Source organism: Oncorhynchus keta, chromosome 15, assembly GCF_023373465.1.
Source record: "Oncorhynchus keta strain PuntledgeMale-10-30-2019 chromosome 15, Oket_V2, whole genome shotgun sequence".
Lineage (NCBI taxonomy): Eukaryota > Metazoa > Chordata > Actinopteri > Salmoniformes > Salmonidae > Oncorhynchus > Oncorhynchus keta.
The window spans coordinates 42,365,120-42,381,586 of NC_068435.1; the positions used below are offsets into that span (position 1 = coordinate 42,365,120).

Sequence of the window (16,467 nt, forward strand, 5' to 3'; positions counted from 1 at the left end):
AGCAGGAGTTAAAAACAATGTAAATAGTCCGGGTGGACATTTGATTAATTGTTCAGTAGTCTTATGGCTTGGGGGTAGAAGCTGTTAAGGTCTGTTGGACCTAGACTTGGCGCTCCGGTCCCGCTTACCGTGCGGTAGCAGAGAGAACAGTCAATGACTTTGGTGCCTGGAATCTTTGACCATTTTTTGGGCCTTCATCTGACACCGCCTAGTCCGCCTAGGTCTTGGATGGCGGGAAGACCCAGTGATGTACTGGACCGTACGCACTATCATCTGTAGCGCCTTACGGTCGGATGCCGAGCAGTTGCCTGCCAGGCAGGGATGTAACCGGTCAGGATGCTCTCGATTGTGCAGCTGTAGAACTTTTTGAGGATGGGGGACCCATGCCACATCTTTTCAGTCTCCCGAGGGGGAAACGGGGTTGTCGTGCCCTCTTAATGACTGTCTTAGTGTGTTTGGACCATGATAGTTTGTTGGTGATGTGGACATCAAGGAACTTGAAACTCTTGACCCGCTTCACTACAGCCCTGTCGATGTGAAGCGGGGCTGATCAGGCCTACCACTGTTGTGCAAAGTACAGATGAGACAACCAACATTTTAAAAAATGCATGTTACATTCCAACAGGCAGACCATGAGAACAGGTATAATTTGTTCTCAGAACAGGGTGCCAATATTTATGTTTATGACATTTCCCCACTACCCCTGGGTGTGTGGTGTGGACATATAACACAAAGTTAGCCTAAGATAGAAATATTGACGTAGTTTCACAGGTAATTTGAGAATTTCTCCAAAACATAAGGACAATCTTTACCGTTTATGATTATATTTATGTTTTTGTGTAACTTAGGTCTACCATTTCTCTGCTCTTAAGGTTGGGTTGGACGCACTTTTATTGTACAGTACAATTGAATCTAGGTGCTCGTATTATGAACATTACGGTAGTTGAGGCACTGTTACATGGGCTGATTTCTATATCAGTGCGTATACTTGGCCATGTACATACTCAAACACTCCACCATATTATCGACTGGCGATACAAGAGGAATCTCAAGCAACAGTTTACGCCAACGTTTTGAAACTGATAAGAGGTAAAACAACAATAGTACAGGATTATTTTAGGACGTGATTGAAAAATGCTGCTACGTTTTTCGTTTGTTATATAAAGGGCTGTAAAAGAGTGTGTTATTTTTCTTGTTTGGTAACGTTGTCCGACCAAACCTTAGTTAATTAAGGCGATATGTTAAGCGTGTTTTGGTCTTTCTCGCTCAATTGCTTGGTTTACCAAATTATGCTCTTGTCATAATGTAACATTAAGTGTAACCAAACACGGTATTATATTGAGGTCCAGAATGACGTCGTTACCCACTATACTTGTCAAAAGGTGGCGCTATATCCCGATATTTTTTTAACCGTATTTTCCTACAGTGTAGGCCCAGGCAAGATTAATGTATGCTGTTTGCAAAAGTTTCAAACATCACAGCTTAAATTCACCATCCATTTGAATTCCCTTCCCTTTTCCCCCCTCATCAGCTAATGGCCCTCTCAGGCTGGGTGTGTTTGGTGGCAGGTGCCTCTCGTGGCATTCACCATCCATTTGAATTCCCTTCACTTTTTCCCCCCTCATCAGCTAATGGCCCTCTCAGGCTGGGTGTGTTTGGTGACAGGTGCCTCTCGTGGCATTGGAAGAGGCATTGCCCTTCAGCTGTCAGAGGCGGGAGCTACCGTCTACATCACTGGCCGCCAGGAGGAGACCCTGAAGGAAACTGCTGCTCAGGTGAACATTCATACTTTCATGTGTACTAAATGTCCTTAGTAAACATGAAAGCTTAATGGAGGTCCCGTGAGAAAGGTGACAAACAAGGCTGAAAGATATTTCCTCTGACTACTGTCGTTGGGGGTGGGTCAGAGAGACAATTAGAAGACATAGAGACCACTATGTTGTTTGGTCGAAGACTAATTAACCACTTTCCTTCTCCAATCTCAATGGCAGGTGACGGAGAGGGGTGGGAACTGTGTGCCAGTTGTATGTGATTCTTCAAGTGATGAAGACCTCAAATGTCTATTTGATCAAATCCAACGTGAGCAGAATGGCAGACTGGACATCCTAGTGAACAACGCCTATGCTGGTGTACAGGTCAGTGACATCGTTGCAGGGAAAACTGTCAATAGACTACATGGCAATAAGTTATTGACAGGGTTTGAAAAAACGACACCGGTTGTTTGAAGTGACATCAGCGTATGGAGAGGGAATTTCAATCACTTATCAAAAAAAGTTTAAAAAGTCTTTATGACTAATGACGATGATGATGATTTGTAATGTTATTTCAGGCCATTTTCACTAACATGGGGAAGAAGTTCTGGGAAACCGATCCAACCGTATGGGATTCCATGAACAACAGTGGCCTTAGGTACTCTCTCATTTGTTTAGTAAGGTCTTGCTTTGAACTGCACCCTAATTGCCGTGTTTCAGTCTCTATGTTCTGATGGGCAGACCGCTTTCAGCTCCTGACAGTCAAATCCACCTTATACTCACAAGTCAGTAGCAGATAAGTAGACAACAGTGCTTTGGTGTACGTTTTGACACTTTGCCTTTATTATCCGTCAGGGGACACTATTTCTGCTCAGTGTATGCTTCACGGATGATGGTGGCACAGGGCAGGGGCTTGATTGTGGTCATCTCTTCTATGGGAGGGTTGAGGTATCTCTTCAACGTGTCGTATGGGGTTGGTAAGGCTGCGGTGAGTTCTGCCATCTCTGTGCTCCTAATGGTTAATTATCTGCTCACCTCAATGACATGTCCTATGTTTAGTGTAAATAACTGTGGTCATCCAAAGTAACACAGATCTTGAACATATCACTCCCTCTTTAAGTTCAAGTTCATGTGTTGCTGTTTGTTCAACTTTAAACAAGTGCATTTGATGCTTTATTTGATCTCAGCTCTGATACTCTAATCCATATCCTCTCCAGTGTGACAGGCTAGCTGCAGACACAGCAGTTGAGCTGAGAAGCAGGGGAGTGGCCTCTGTCAGCCTGTGGCCGGGAGCAGTTCAGACAGAGTTGATGTCTCAACTCGTCATTGAGAAGGATGCTACACCGGACGTTGATCCTAAGGTAGATGATAAACCATTAGACAGGGCCTAAAATGTACTTTTTGGTCCACCAGACACTGTGGCAAGTAGATTTTAAATATCTACCTTTAAGGGCGGGAGGTTACCATGGTAATGGGGCCACTGTGTGTGTGTGTGAGATGGGATCTGACTAGGGCGTCTCCACTATCAGCTAAAGCAGCAGACTCAAACTAACTTTGAAAAACAACCTGAGCTTTTGAACAAAACTATATCAATAGCCAGTTGTAACTGGTGTGAAATGGCTAGCTAGTTAGCGGGGTGCGCGCTAATAGCGTTTAAATCGGTGACGTCACTTGCTCTGAGACCTTGAAGTAGTTGTTTCCCTTGCTCTGCTTTTGTGGAGCGATGGGTAACGATGCTTTGTGAGAGGCAGTTGTTGATATGTGCAGAGGGTCCCTGGTTCGAGCCCAGTTAAGGGCGAGGAGAGGGATGGAAAGAACTGTACACTAAGAAACACGAGGACAAAGTCTCACTTTGTAGACATTTTCGAGGAAATTAGACCAACTTGTATGCCTGTGCACAGCGCCTACAAAAAATGAATCTTATCAGTACTTCACTCAAGAATGCACAGCTCTCCATCCAGTCGGTGTTGCTGCGTGAAGGGGATATAGGATTCGTATTTCTTTTGTGTAACTAGCAGATATGAAAGAAAACAGCAGAAATACAGGTACTGCAGCATTTTTCTCGCAACATGTACATGTGCTCATATTTGACTTTTGACTATTTTTATTCGCAAATGTCATGCTCACACTGTAGAGCCTGGCAGATTGACCAACCGCCAACATGGCTGGTGAAATAGATATTCTTACCTGCCAATACTTAAATCTACCTGCATCTGTTCATTTTATGCCTTGATTAGAGTATTGCCATTCTGTATGGGTGGTTTGAGAGACTGATGCAGTTTCCGCCAAGTTCAGTAACCTGAAAATAAGGCTGTGCGGCTTGTGCATCAGATTATTTGCTAAATTATATGTTTTCATAGGCTTTACTAGTTCTTATTCTCTCTTACTGTATTGAGTTTGTGCAAATGACATAACTCCCTGTTTCTCTCAGTACAGAGCCTTCTTTGCCAATGGAGAAACCACAGAGCTGAGTGGGAAGTGCATTGTTGAGCTGGCGAAAGGTACATTATGCTACAGCATGTACATGACCATGCAGCATTACATATCTACAGTTGATAATAAAGCCACATTTTATATTAAAATGGGGGTAAACAAAAGTAGCTTCTAAGCAAAATACAATTTCTCAAGCAAGAATTTAGCTATGTGTCTGGGAGTGGCCTGAGAGAGGGGTCTAATTGGATGAGCCTAATGGGAGGGTTGTGTAACCTGAAAAATTGATTTTATTGCCAGGGAGGATGGCAAACTCTCTTTGTTATTGGTCTATTAACTTATACCGTGACGTCCAAAAACCCCACTCAGCCAAACGAGCTGAAATTTCAGGCGATCTTTTCATACAGCTCTTACACTAAAAGTGTAAACATTTTAGCAGTCGTGCTTATCCAGAGCGACTTACAGTAGTGAGTGCATACATTTTCATACTGGTCCCCCATGGGCATTGAACCCACAACCAACTGAGGTAAACGAAACCATTTTCACAATTTTACAGTATTATTGCAAACTCATAGTGTGGATACATACATACATACATACATACATACATACATACATACATACATACATACATACATACATACATACATACATACATACTTGGGTTAAATTAAAACTTGTTTTTCAACCGCTCCACAAATTTCTTGTTAACGAACTATAGTTTTGGCAAGTCGGTTAAGACATCTACTTTGTACATGACACAAGTCATTTTTCCAACAATTGTTTACAGACAGATTATTTCACTTATAATTCACTGTATCACAATTCCAGTGGGTCAGACGTTTACATAGTTGACTGTACCTTTAAACAGCTTTGAAAATTCCAGAAAATGATGTCATGGCTTCTGATAGGCTAATTGACATCATTTGAGTCAATTGGAGGTGTACCTGTTTATGTATTTCAAGGCCTACCTTCCAACTCAGTGCCTCTTTGCTTGACATCATTGGAAAATCAAAAGAAATCAGCCAAGACCTCAGAAAAAAAATTGTAGACCTCCACAAGTCTGGTTCATCCTTGAGAGCAATTTCCAAACGCCTGAAAGTACCAAGTTATTCTGTACAAACAATAGTACGTAAGTATAAACACCATGGGACCACGCAACCGTCATACCGCTCTGGAAGGAGATGCGTTCTGTCTCCTAGAGATTAACGTACTTTGGTGCGAGAAGTACAAATCAATCCCAGAACAACAGCAAAGGACCTTGTGAAGATGCTGGAGGAAACAGGTACGAAAGTATCTATATCCACAGTAAAAACAAGTCCTATATTGACAACCTGAAAGGCCGGTGCTGTGGTGGTGGTGCGTTGTGGTGGTGCTTTGCTGCAGGAGGGACTGGTTTACTTCACAAAATAGATGGCATCATGAGTTGGGAAAAATATGTGGATATATTGAAGCAACATCTCAAGACATCAGTCAGGAAGTTAATGCTTGGTCACAAATGGGTCTTCCAAATATACAATGACCCCAAGCATACTTCCAAAGTTGTGGTGAAATTGGTCAAATTTCAAGGTATTGTAGTGACCATCACAAAGCCCTGACCTCAATCCCATAGAAAATCTGTGGGCAGAACTGAAAAAGTGTGTGTGTGTGAGCAAGGAGGTCTACAAACCTGACTAAGTTACACCAGCTCTGTCAGGAGGAATGGGCCAAAATTCACCCAACTTATTGTGGGAAGCTTGTGGAAGGCTACCCAAAACGTTTGACCAAAGTCAATGCTACCAAATACTAATTGAGTGTATGTAAACTTCTGACCCACTGGGAATGTGATGAAAGAAATAAAAGCTGAAATAAATAGTTCTCTGTACTATAATTCTGACATTTCACATTCTTAAAATAAAGTGGTGATCCTAACTGACCTAAGACAGGGAAATGTTACTAGGATTAAATGTCAGAAATTGTGAAAAACTGAGTTTAAATGTATTTGGCTGTGGTGTATGTAAACTTCCGACTTCAACTGTATATGTAAACACAAACACAGGGAAAAAAACGCACGGCCCCTTTAACAAAACAGACTGACTATCATTTGAAGATTACATTGTTTTAGATCTGGGCTTTCACCTTTACTGTTTCGATTAGCAGATTTGTCATTCCAAAGTTTCATTTGTGTTTTGCAATCTCTTTATGATTTGAAGATAAAAACCTGATGTCGCTGTCAGGAAAAGTGTTGATGACCTGTGACCTGTCTAGGCGATACGGAATACAAGATGTTGACGGTAAAATATCACTCCCATCACTAACTTTAGTTAAGTGAACGGTGATCATGCACATTTCCAATAGGCTAAATATCGAGGATAGGCTATTATTTGAATGCTGGTGACATGATGATCGGTGCTTGGCTGACAATTATCATATACAATTATATTGCTCTTCAGCCATATACCATCATATAACCCCCTGTCCACTTAATCAGCCAACTCTGGTCTAAAGAGCATGTGCCAAAACCAGATTGGGCAAGTTTGCTATTTATTGCAACATTTTTTGTGGCAAAACCATTGTTAGAGTTGAAAATGCAATGTAAACCCATTTAACTTTTATTCAGTGCATTTGAAATTATGTACGCTCTGTCATCATGCACAGCCTTTTATCTGCAACAAGTCTGTTTGTTGGCAACACCTCTAGTGGGGAAATGTGCATATTTTACAATATTCACATGAAAATCTGTCGCCAATTGGATGGAAACCTAGCTATTGTAGTGTGTGTATCCCCCTCAAAAGATATCTATTTGCATGCAGAACTGTACATAGGCCTTCACAACACACTGTCTTAATCTTTTACGTACTTCTTCCTCTTTTTTTCAGGCCGCAGTGTGACTGACTACACCTCCCTTAAATTCCTCCTGACCCAGGTCCCATATCTTTCCTGGCTCTCCTCGATTGTACCCTCATTCTTCCGGGTTCCTCGGTTTGTTCTTACCCTCACCAACGGACGTTTCTGAGCCACCCCAAACTCCCCTGTGACACATAGATTACTGCAGTGTCAGTAATCTACATTTATATGGTGTTCCTATACATAGAATACTAAATCATTTATAATTCTGTGTTCGTATGCATAAGAAGGATCTGCACCAGTATTATGAATATTACAAGAGTTTATAAGCTTGTTTGTGATTAAACTTGCCTATTGCCTCTGACATACTTTGGGAAATGCCCCATACAGTACATGTCAAAACCTATGAGTGGAATGGTATCCAAAACATCAAACACATGGTTTCCATGTGATTGATGCCATTCCATTCTCTCTGTTCCAGCCATTATTGTGGTCCTTCTGTAGCTCAGTTGGTAGAGCATGGCGCTTGTAACGCCAGGGTAGTGGGTTCGATTCCCGGGACCACCCATACGTAGAATGTATGCACACATGACTGTAAGTCGCTTTGGATAAAAGTGTCTGCTAAATGGCATATTATTATTATTATTATGATATGTCCTCACCTTAATTAACAGTTTAAACAAAAGGACTGATAACTTTCTTTGACAAAATGCTATTTTTGAGGTGATCAAAATGAAGGTATGCTGAATTTTTTTTTTTTTTTAAATGAAGGTATGACTATAACACTATACTGAATATTTCATCATATGAAGAGAAATTCCAGCAATGATGTTTTGCTGCATTTAAAAACACTAAGCAAATGTGAATGCATTTTGTAATACTGATAAGTAAATAAAATTATATACATTCCTATACCAACTTGATACTATTTGTTATGTCTGTGAAGCAGGCACTTTACTTTTCACTCACCTAGCAAACTGGGGCCATACTTGCGAACATTAAACAGTTTATCCGGCCTCACAAGTGGGGTAGCGGTCTAAGGCATGAGCCATGAGCTGGCGCACAATTGACCCAGCGTCATCCGGGTTAGGGGGGAGTTTTGACGGGATTTATTTTCTGTCTTTGCAAGCTGACTTCGGTTACCAGCTGGATGGTGTTTCCTCTGACACATTGGTGCGGCTGGCTTCCGGGTTAAGCGAGCGGTGTGTCAAGAACGAGTGCGGCTTGGCAGGGTTGTGCTTTGGAGGACGCAAGACTTGTCTTTTGCCTCACCCAAGTCCGTAGGGGAGTTGCAGCCATAGGACAAGACTAACTACCAATTGGATATTACGAAAAGGGGGTAAAAGTAGGCCCCACCCAATTTTTTTCTTCTTCTCCATCTCAAAATGCGCATCAGCCAATTAAAATCGTTGATTTTACATGAACGTGATAGGTTACATTGTAGCTGGGCCCATCAGATAAATTTGTACACGTCAAATATGGTGGATAAATAAGAGTTTACTCAGGCCGTTTAACATGAAAAAACTTGTCAGGGTCCTGTCTGTAATTTAGTGGGCGTTTTCCTCTCTGTTCTCGCGTGAGTTCACAGTTCGGCCATAATATCTAGGATGCTGCTTGGGTCGTGTCCAATGTGTATTAACCCTGGATTACTGATTTGAAGCCACCGCACAGCCTTCATTGTACTCCTTTGTCTTTTATGGGGGCGGCCGGTTTGACACCCCTGTTGTACTCCTTAATTGTCTTTTGGGGGTGCTATAGAAATGCATTTATTGATGTCTGCATTTGTTTTTGACACATTTATTCTATTACAGACACCTTAATGTGTACTTTTATATTTTATTATGTGAGCTAAACATAAAAATATATAAACATTTTCCTTTAGCATTTTTGTTGTTGTTGAGAGTACTAATGTTACTGTGCCCACTACTATAAGAAAAATGTAATTTTGTCCTTGAAACATTTTAATTGAAGTACTGTAGAATTCCATTCATTCCTACAGAGGACTGCTCCTACTAGGGGGTGCCAATATGGACAACCGGTGGCTTCAAAGCCTCTCAATGGCCAATACATATAGCATCAGCAATCCAGGTTTATGTACAGTTGAAGTCAAGTTTACATACGCCTTAGCCAAATACATTTAAACTCAGTTTTTCACAATTCCTGACATTTAATCCAAGTAAAAATCCACTGTCTTAGGTCAGTTAGGACCACCACTTTATTTTAAGAATGTGAAATGTCAATAATAGTAGAGATAATTATTTATTTAAGCTTTTATTTATTTTATCACATTCCCAGTGGGTCAGAAGTTTACATACACTCAATTAGTATTTGGCAGCATTGCCTTTAAATTGTTTAACTTGGGTCAAACGTTTTGGGTAGCCTTTCACAAGCTTCCCACAATAAGTTGGGTGAATTTTGGCCCATTCCTCCTGACAGAGCTGGTGTAACTTAGTCAGGTTTGTAGACCTCCTTGCTCTCACATGCTTTTTCAGTTCTGCCCACAAATTGTCTATGGGATTGAGGTGAGGGCTTTGTCATGGCCACTCCAATACCTTGACTTTATTGTCCTTAAGACATTTTTCCACAACTTTGGAAGTATACTTGGGGTCATTGTCCATTTGGAAGACCCATTTACAACCAAGCTTTAACCTCCTGACTGATGTCATGAGATGTTGCTTCAATATATCCACATAATTTTCCTCCCTCATGTAGCCATCTATTTTGTGAAGTGCACCAGTCCCTCCTGCAGCAAAGCACCCCCACCACGATGCTGCCAACCCCCCTGCTTCACGGTTGGGATGGTGTTCTTCGGCTTGCAAGCCTCCCCCTTTTTCCTCCAAACATAACGATGGTCATTATGGCCAAACAGTTCTATTTTTGTTTCATCAGACCAGAGGACATTTCTCCAAAAAGTATGATCTTTGTCCCCATGTACAGTTGCAAACTGTAGTCTGGCTTTTTTACGGTGGTTTTTGAGCAGTGGCTTTTTCCTTTCTGAGCGGCCTTTCAGTTTATGTCGATATAGGACTCGTTTTACTGTGGATATAGATACTTTTGTACCCGTTTCCTCCAGCATCTTCACAACGTCCTTTGCTGTTGTTCTGGGATTGATTTGCACTTTTCACACCAAAGTACGTTCATCTCTCCTTCCTCAGCGGAATGACAGCTGTGTGGTCCCATGGTGTTTATGCTGCGTGCTATTGTTTGTACATCTGAACGTGGTACCTTCAGGCATTTTGGAAATTGCTCCCAAGGATGAACCACAATCACACCACGAGTAGTAAATCATGAAACATACAACCCCTGCCCTTTTTCTTCCCAGAGATATATTTATTCCTGTCTGCACGATGAACTGAGAACCCAACTCTCTGTACGGACACAGATTGTATATCCCGAGAGAGCCGTGTTTCCGTGAAACAGAGTATGCTACAATCCCTGATATCTCTCTGGAACAAAATCTCTGGGGTACGAACAAAAGACTCAATTCGGGAAAGTTGTATTCCCGGTCGTAATGCTGGTGAGTTACCGCCTCTCTGATATCCAAAAGTTCTTCCCGGCTGTATGTAATAACACCAACAGTTTCCTGGGCTAATAATGTAAGAAATAACCCATAAAAAAAAAAAAATACTGCAAAGTTTCCTAAGAGCTAGAAGCATGGCAGCCCTATCCGTCGGCGCCATTTTCAGTTTTCAGTCTCGAAGCAACGCTGCCGCCACTGCTGATTCCTTGCTTCTACCAGAGAGCTACAGTACCTGACTGACAAAAGTGGAGCTGTTGACATCACCAGACAACGTTCCCACACCTACATGTGACTGGCTCTGTCTCTTAACTTAAACATATTCTGGCTGTTCTGCCAGATGTTCCTAAGGAGAGGGTCATGACCGTCTCCCCCCTCATATCTCTACCCAGCACCTACAGGAACCAATGATTGTACGTACAATTCAAAGCTATCTCTTCAGACAACATTTCCCTCACATTCCCTCCTCATCACTCTGTGATAATAATCTTTACATTTTATGGTACGCATTAGATTATAGCTTCACTCAAAGGGAAGTTCTATCAAAATACATCATTATAAGTAAGCGAAATCAACACATAAAACAGGCATGTAATCCTTTCAAACCCTTCCTTCTGGGTTGACAATCCAATTTCTAAAACCATTGCAGTAGAATGTCTTAACTTAAGACCTTCGCTTCATGCAGTTACACATATGCTTCTTTATTATCCAATTTCATTCATGGTAATACTATCATCATAATAAAGGTTATACTTCTATTAACGGGAGTGAATCTAATTTCATTCATAATCATCATAATAAAAGGTCAAATCTACAACCAAAGGTTATTATCAACGGGAGAGAGTATATCAAAAATGCACACACACACACAAGAGATCTGTAGATTCAGAGGTGAATAAATGTCCAAAGCTCTTACCGCAATCGGGTTGCATTGACATATGTTCTGCATTAACTGCCCCTTGGACATCTACTTAGTCAAATCATAAAACCTGTTGTTTAACAGATCTACTAAGACCTTCAAAAAGTTGGTGCTGGCTTATTAGCTCAGTGTTCCACGTAATGGAAACAGATTATTGGTTTAGATGACATTACCTTCTAAACTTGTTCAAATGAAAACAACCTTCAATCATTACTCATCATCCTTCTCTACAGGGGGGAATGAAAGCTGATAGCTGCTGAGATCTTATTAGCCAGAGAGGCACAGATAGCTTTACAGGAGGTTTATAACACAATTAGGCAAACTAACGTTGTAGCATATTGGGCAATTTGGGATCCACAACTTCCAAACAGGGATTCCAACCAAGTTGCAAGCGTCCACTCTGGTTTTGGGGGATTTTGTTTAGCAACAATCACAATGTATTAGGCAAGATTAGTCACATTAGAAGAGTGGTCACCCTGAGGAAGGCACTGTGATGCCAAAACATTGGTAAATACCAATTAAATTGCTGGGAGTTTATATATGGGAGTGTGACTTTATTTATTTTGATAGTTTATAGTTTATTCGCAGTTAGTCAGCACCTCCACACAAACTATTTTTTTCTGGTTCATGGTTCATTCCAGCTCATGTTTTTTAATCTGGGACAAAGTACAACCATAATTGCCAATCATTACACAAGTGCCCCCTTAACCTGCCAGAAGAGAGTCAAGAGCCTCTCTGTTTTGCAGAGCTAACTTACGCAATTATTTGAGTTCATTGCCAATTTTCTCTATGTGTCTAGAGATGTCACGGATTTGGTCTAGGGCACATGCAACTCCATACCCAGGGAAGAGCGCAACAAATAACCTGGAGGCAGGTGTGTGAGTGATGTCAATTAGTGACCTCTTATCTCCCCTCATTCCAGGAGGTTTGTAGTCTCTTAACAGAGCCTTCAGATCCCTCTAATTATTTGGAACGGTTCTCATAGCTGTCACCACAAAGCTGTCACCACAGCCATCTTACCACACAGCCAATATGTTCCATCAATAGGTTCCATTTGGAGCTCCTCACAAAGGGATAATAACATTATAGACTGAAATACCATAAGTAACATTACCAGGTTCCCCAGTGTCGGCATTGTTAATGGTTAACTGTGGTTGTGTAATGCAGAAAACCCTGACCCATTGATGTTATGTGGCATCTCTACTAAGAATGGTAAGGCCATTTGCATAGTCAGATTTACCCCTCTGGGAACTCCCACAAGTGGTAAACCTGCTCCTACCTTAACTGGCCCCAACCCACACACCCAACACACTTTTTGTCCAGACGTAAGATTAGCAACCATATCTGCTCTAGAGAGGAACAGATTGTCATCATGGTTATGGGGGCCCAGCAAGGGCTCTCCTTCTCCGATGACCATCTACTTCTTGGCCACTACTCTGGGCCTGCGTTGTTCCCTTTGGCTTAGAACTCATCTCATCTACTTCTGTCAGGTTTCCCACAAGAGGCCAACCTACTGTTCTTATTAGCACTCCTGTGCTAATTCAGAGGAGGGCCACACTGCACCACCGGAACTGGCGAGGCCCCATCTTCTTCTGTATCAGAAACTCGTCTGCAGTGCGACTCGTGGATCCAGGTATCTCTCTCAGCAACCTTCACCGCAGTGGGCATGGTCAGATGAACTTGGTATAGGCCTCTCCAATGGGGTTCCTTCCAACTCTTTCTCCTAAAGTCTTTCACCACCACGAAATCACCTGGATTCAAACAGTGTTCAGCTCCACCTGCTAGATTTGGCAAAGACGCCTTCACCCGGGGGAAAACACTGTTAAGGGTGACACAATACTCAACCATGTCTTCCTCCATTCCTTGCAGGGACAACCTGTTCTGGGGAAAAGGTGTATTTGTCATCCACATGGGACGGCCAGTCAGCACCCCGTGTGGAGAGAGACCAGTGACTGTATGGGATCTGTATCTCATACTTGTCAGTGCTAATGGAACTTAAATACGTTGTACCTAATTTCCACCAGCATGTCACATGGGCAACCAGAGGGAAAAAAAACTCTAGACCACCTTTACTCCACACACAGAGACGCATACAAAGCTCTCACTCCATTTGGCAAATCTGACCATAATTCTATCTTCCTGATTGCTGCTTACAAGCAAAGACTAAAGCCAGTGACTCACTCATTACGGAAGTAGTCAGATGACGCGGATGCTATGCTACAGGACTGTTTTGCTAGCCTGAACTGGAAAATGTTTTGGGATTCATCCAATGGCATTGAGGAGTATACCACCTCAGTCACCGGCTTCATCAATAAGTGCAACGGCGACGTCGTCCCCACAGTAACCGTACGTACATATCCCAACCAGAAGCCATGGATTACAGGCAACATCCGCACCAAGCTAAAGAATAGAACTGCTGCTTTCAAGGAGCCGGACACTAATCCGGACACTTATAAGAAATCCTGCTATGCCCTCAGACGAACAATCAAACTCACTGTTTATTATCTATGCACAGTCACTTTACCCCTTCCTACATGTACAAATTAACTCAACTAACCTGTACCCCTGGACATTGACTCTGTACTGGCACCCCCTGTACAGAGCCTCGTTATTGTTATTCTATTGTATTACTTAAAACATGTCTTACTTTAGTTTATTTTGTAAATATTTTCTTAACTCTTTTCTTAAAACTGCATTTTTGCTTAAGGGCTTTTATGTAAGCATTTCACAGTAAGGTCTACACCTGTTTTATTAGGCTCATGTGACAAATAACATTTGATTTGAAGCGCTTTCACTCATGTCAGCCTTGTTTCACCAATCAATTTGGTTAGTTTCGTTTTCAAAGATTGCTTCATCCTTTCGACCGTGCCCCCAGATTGAGGATTTGTTCTCAAATCAATCTGCAAAGCCTCTGAACAATCTCATTCACAAAATGTGACCATTGTCAGAATACATTTTTGATGGCGGAGTCCACCTAGGTATGATCTCTCTCACGAGTGCTTCGCCACAGAAGCCGCTGTGGCTCTCCTACAAGGGAAAGCTTCAATCCATTTAGAAAACATGTCAACAATCAACAAATAATACTTATTCCCCTCACAAGAGGTCAACTCGAGGAAGTCCATCATTAAGTGCTCAAAAGATCCTTCAGGCCTTGGATGGGACGCAGGGGATACTGAAATGCCACGTCCAAAATGGTTAGTCATACAAATCTAAATGTTCTGCAAACACAGTAAAATCTACTGTACATCAATATTCAGTTACAAGATCCACCATCCCTCCTTTGGACACAAGGTCTGGACCATGTGAAAATTTTGCGAGGAAGTGGAAAGTACAACGGGGCATGGCAGGTCTGATCCACTCAAGCAATACACCCGAGGCGTCCTTATGACAGCGCCCCGCCCACTTGAGTTTTAGCCATGGCCTGTAAAGCAACGACATCATTAAAAGAGAAAGGGTTAGTGCAAACAGGAAATGCTACCATTTGCAGAATTGTTTTATTTAACTAGGCAAGCCAGTTAAGAACAACTTCTTTGTTCAGGTTTTCTTTCTCCTCTTCCTCTGAAGAGGAGGTGTAGCAGGGATCAGACCAAAATGCAGCGTGGTTATTTGTATACATCTTTAATAAATATGAAAACACGAACAATACAAAACAACAAACGTAACGTGAAAACCCAAACAGCCTATCTGGTGCAAACAAACATAGAGACAAGAACAATCACCCACAAAACACTCAAAGAACATGGCTGCCTAAATATGGTTCCCAATCAGAGACAACGATAAACACCTGCCTCTGATTGAGAACCACTTCAGGCAACCATAAACTTTTCTAGATAACCCCACTATACCACAATCCCAATCCCTACAAAAAAAAACAAGACAAAACACACCACATAATTAACCCATGTCACACCCTGGCCTGACCAAAATAATAAAGAAAACACAAAATACTAAGACCAGGGCATGACATTCTTATTTACAATGACGGCCTAGGATCAGTGAGATTAACTGCCTTGTTCAGGGGCAGAATGACAGATTTTTACCTTGTCAGCTCAGGGATTCGATCTAGCAACCTTTCGGTTACTTTCCCAATTCTCTACTGGGGAAACAGAAGAAGAAGCAGCTGCACAGTCAGCCTTGGCATTCCCCAGAGAAATGTCATCTTTAGAGGGAGTATGGACCTGACACTTCATCACCAGGATTGATGAGGAGAGTTGAACAGCCTCCAACAGAGGACAAAACCCTCTATTCTTCCACAATGTTCCAAAATCATGCACTACACCAAATGCATACCTACTGTCAGTGTATATGTTAACACGTCCTTTCCACACTCACACAACTCTCACATCCACATTCACTTAGTACTATTTCCAAACACACTCATTAATCTCCCATATTACTCCATGTGCATCTTCAACGGTTCTTTTGAAGCTACTTGCTATACATGTAAAATAACAACCACATGCTCAATAACATCTTGTGCTATTAGTAGTGGCTGCAGACCATGTAGACACTTCAATAAAATGCCTACAAACAGCTGTCAGCGGGGCTTGCCATTGGTACCTACCTTCCCTGCCCTCGCTCTAGTCTTCTCTCTAAGACTAGTTAATAATAGCCTTCTAATACTTTTGATTTTGTAATTTTATCAAATTATTTAAATTGCCTTACTAAAATTCAGAAGACCCCGGGGAGCTCAGGACAAGTCTGGTCTGGGCAGATCCACATCGTCTTTGGTCAGACGGGAAATTCCTTTACGCTTTCCCACTATGGAATGCAGCACCAGTGTCTCCCTCGCAGAACTTCACTGGGATGCTCCTCAGGTGGAATCACTGATCTTGTTAGTTGTTGATAAATTGTAGTGGAAATTCAACCGAGGGACACTCAAAGGCAATATTCAATGAATCAGTCTTTATTGTAAGCAAGCTGGAAAGGTCACAGTCAAACTGCATAAAGTACAGTTCTGAAGTGATATCTGAAAGGGCTACATAAAAACCTACATAAACATGATTCATTGGATTGGTTCCTAC

General features: G+C 41.9%; 1 protein-coding gene across 1 annotated transcript; it reads left to right on the forward strand.

Moving 5' to 3' along the window:
• Positions 1-923: 923 nt before the first annotated feature.
• On the forward strand, positions 924-7,921 carry dhrs1 (dehydrogenase/reductase (SDR family) member 1). Its single transcript, XM_035788737.2, has 9 exons — positions 924-1,089; positions 1,629-1,775; positions 1,992-2,135; positions 2,330-2,409; positions 2,607-2,739; positions 2,969-3,112; positions 4,183-4,252; positions 6,374-6,454; positions 7,040-7,921. The coding sequence occupies exons 2-9, from the start codon at positions 1,632-1,634 to the stop codon at positions 7,174-7,176; spliced, it is 933 nt and encodes a 310-aa protein (XP_035644630.1). The 5' UTR covers positions 924-1,089; positions 1,629-1,631; the 3' UTR covers positions 7,177-7,921.
• Positions 7,922-16,467: the final 8,546 nt, after the last annotated feature.

Excerpts from the sequence above, each read along its gene's own strand:
- dhrs1 (XM_035788737.2), top strand. The coding sequence starts at position 1,632 with ATGGCCCTCTCAGGCTGGGTGTGTTTGGTGACAGGTGCCTCTCGTGGC. Across the intron at positions 3,113-4,182 it reads CACCGGACGTTGATCCTAAG|TACAGAGCCTTCTTTGCCAA; the intron begins GTAGATGATAAA and ends TGTTTCTCTCAG. Across the intron at positions 6,455-7,039 it reads CGGAATACAAGATGTTGACG|GCCGCAGTGTGACTGACTAC; the intron begins GTAAAATATCAC and ends TCTTTTTTTCAG.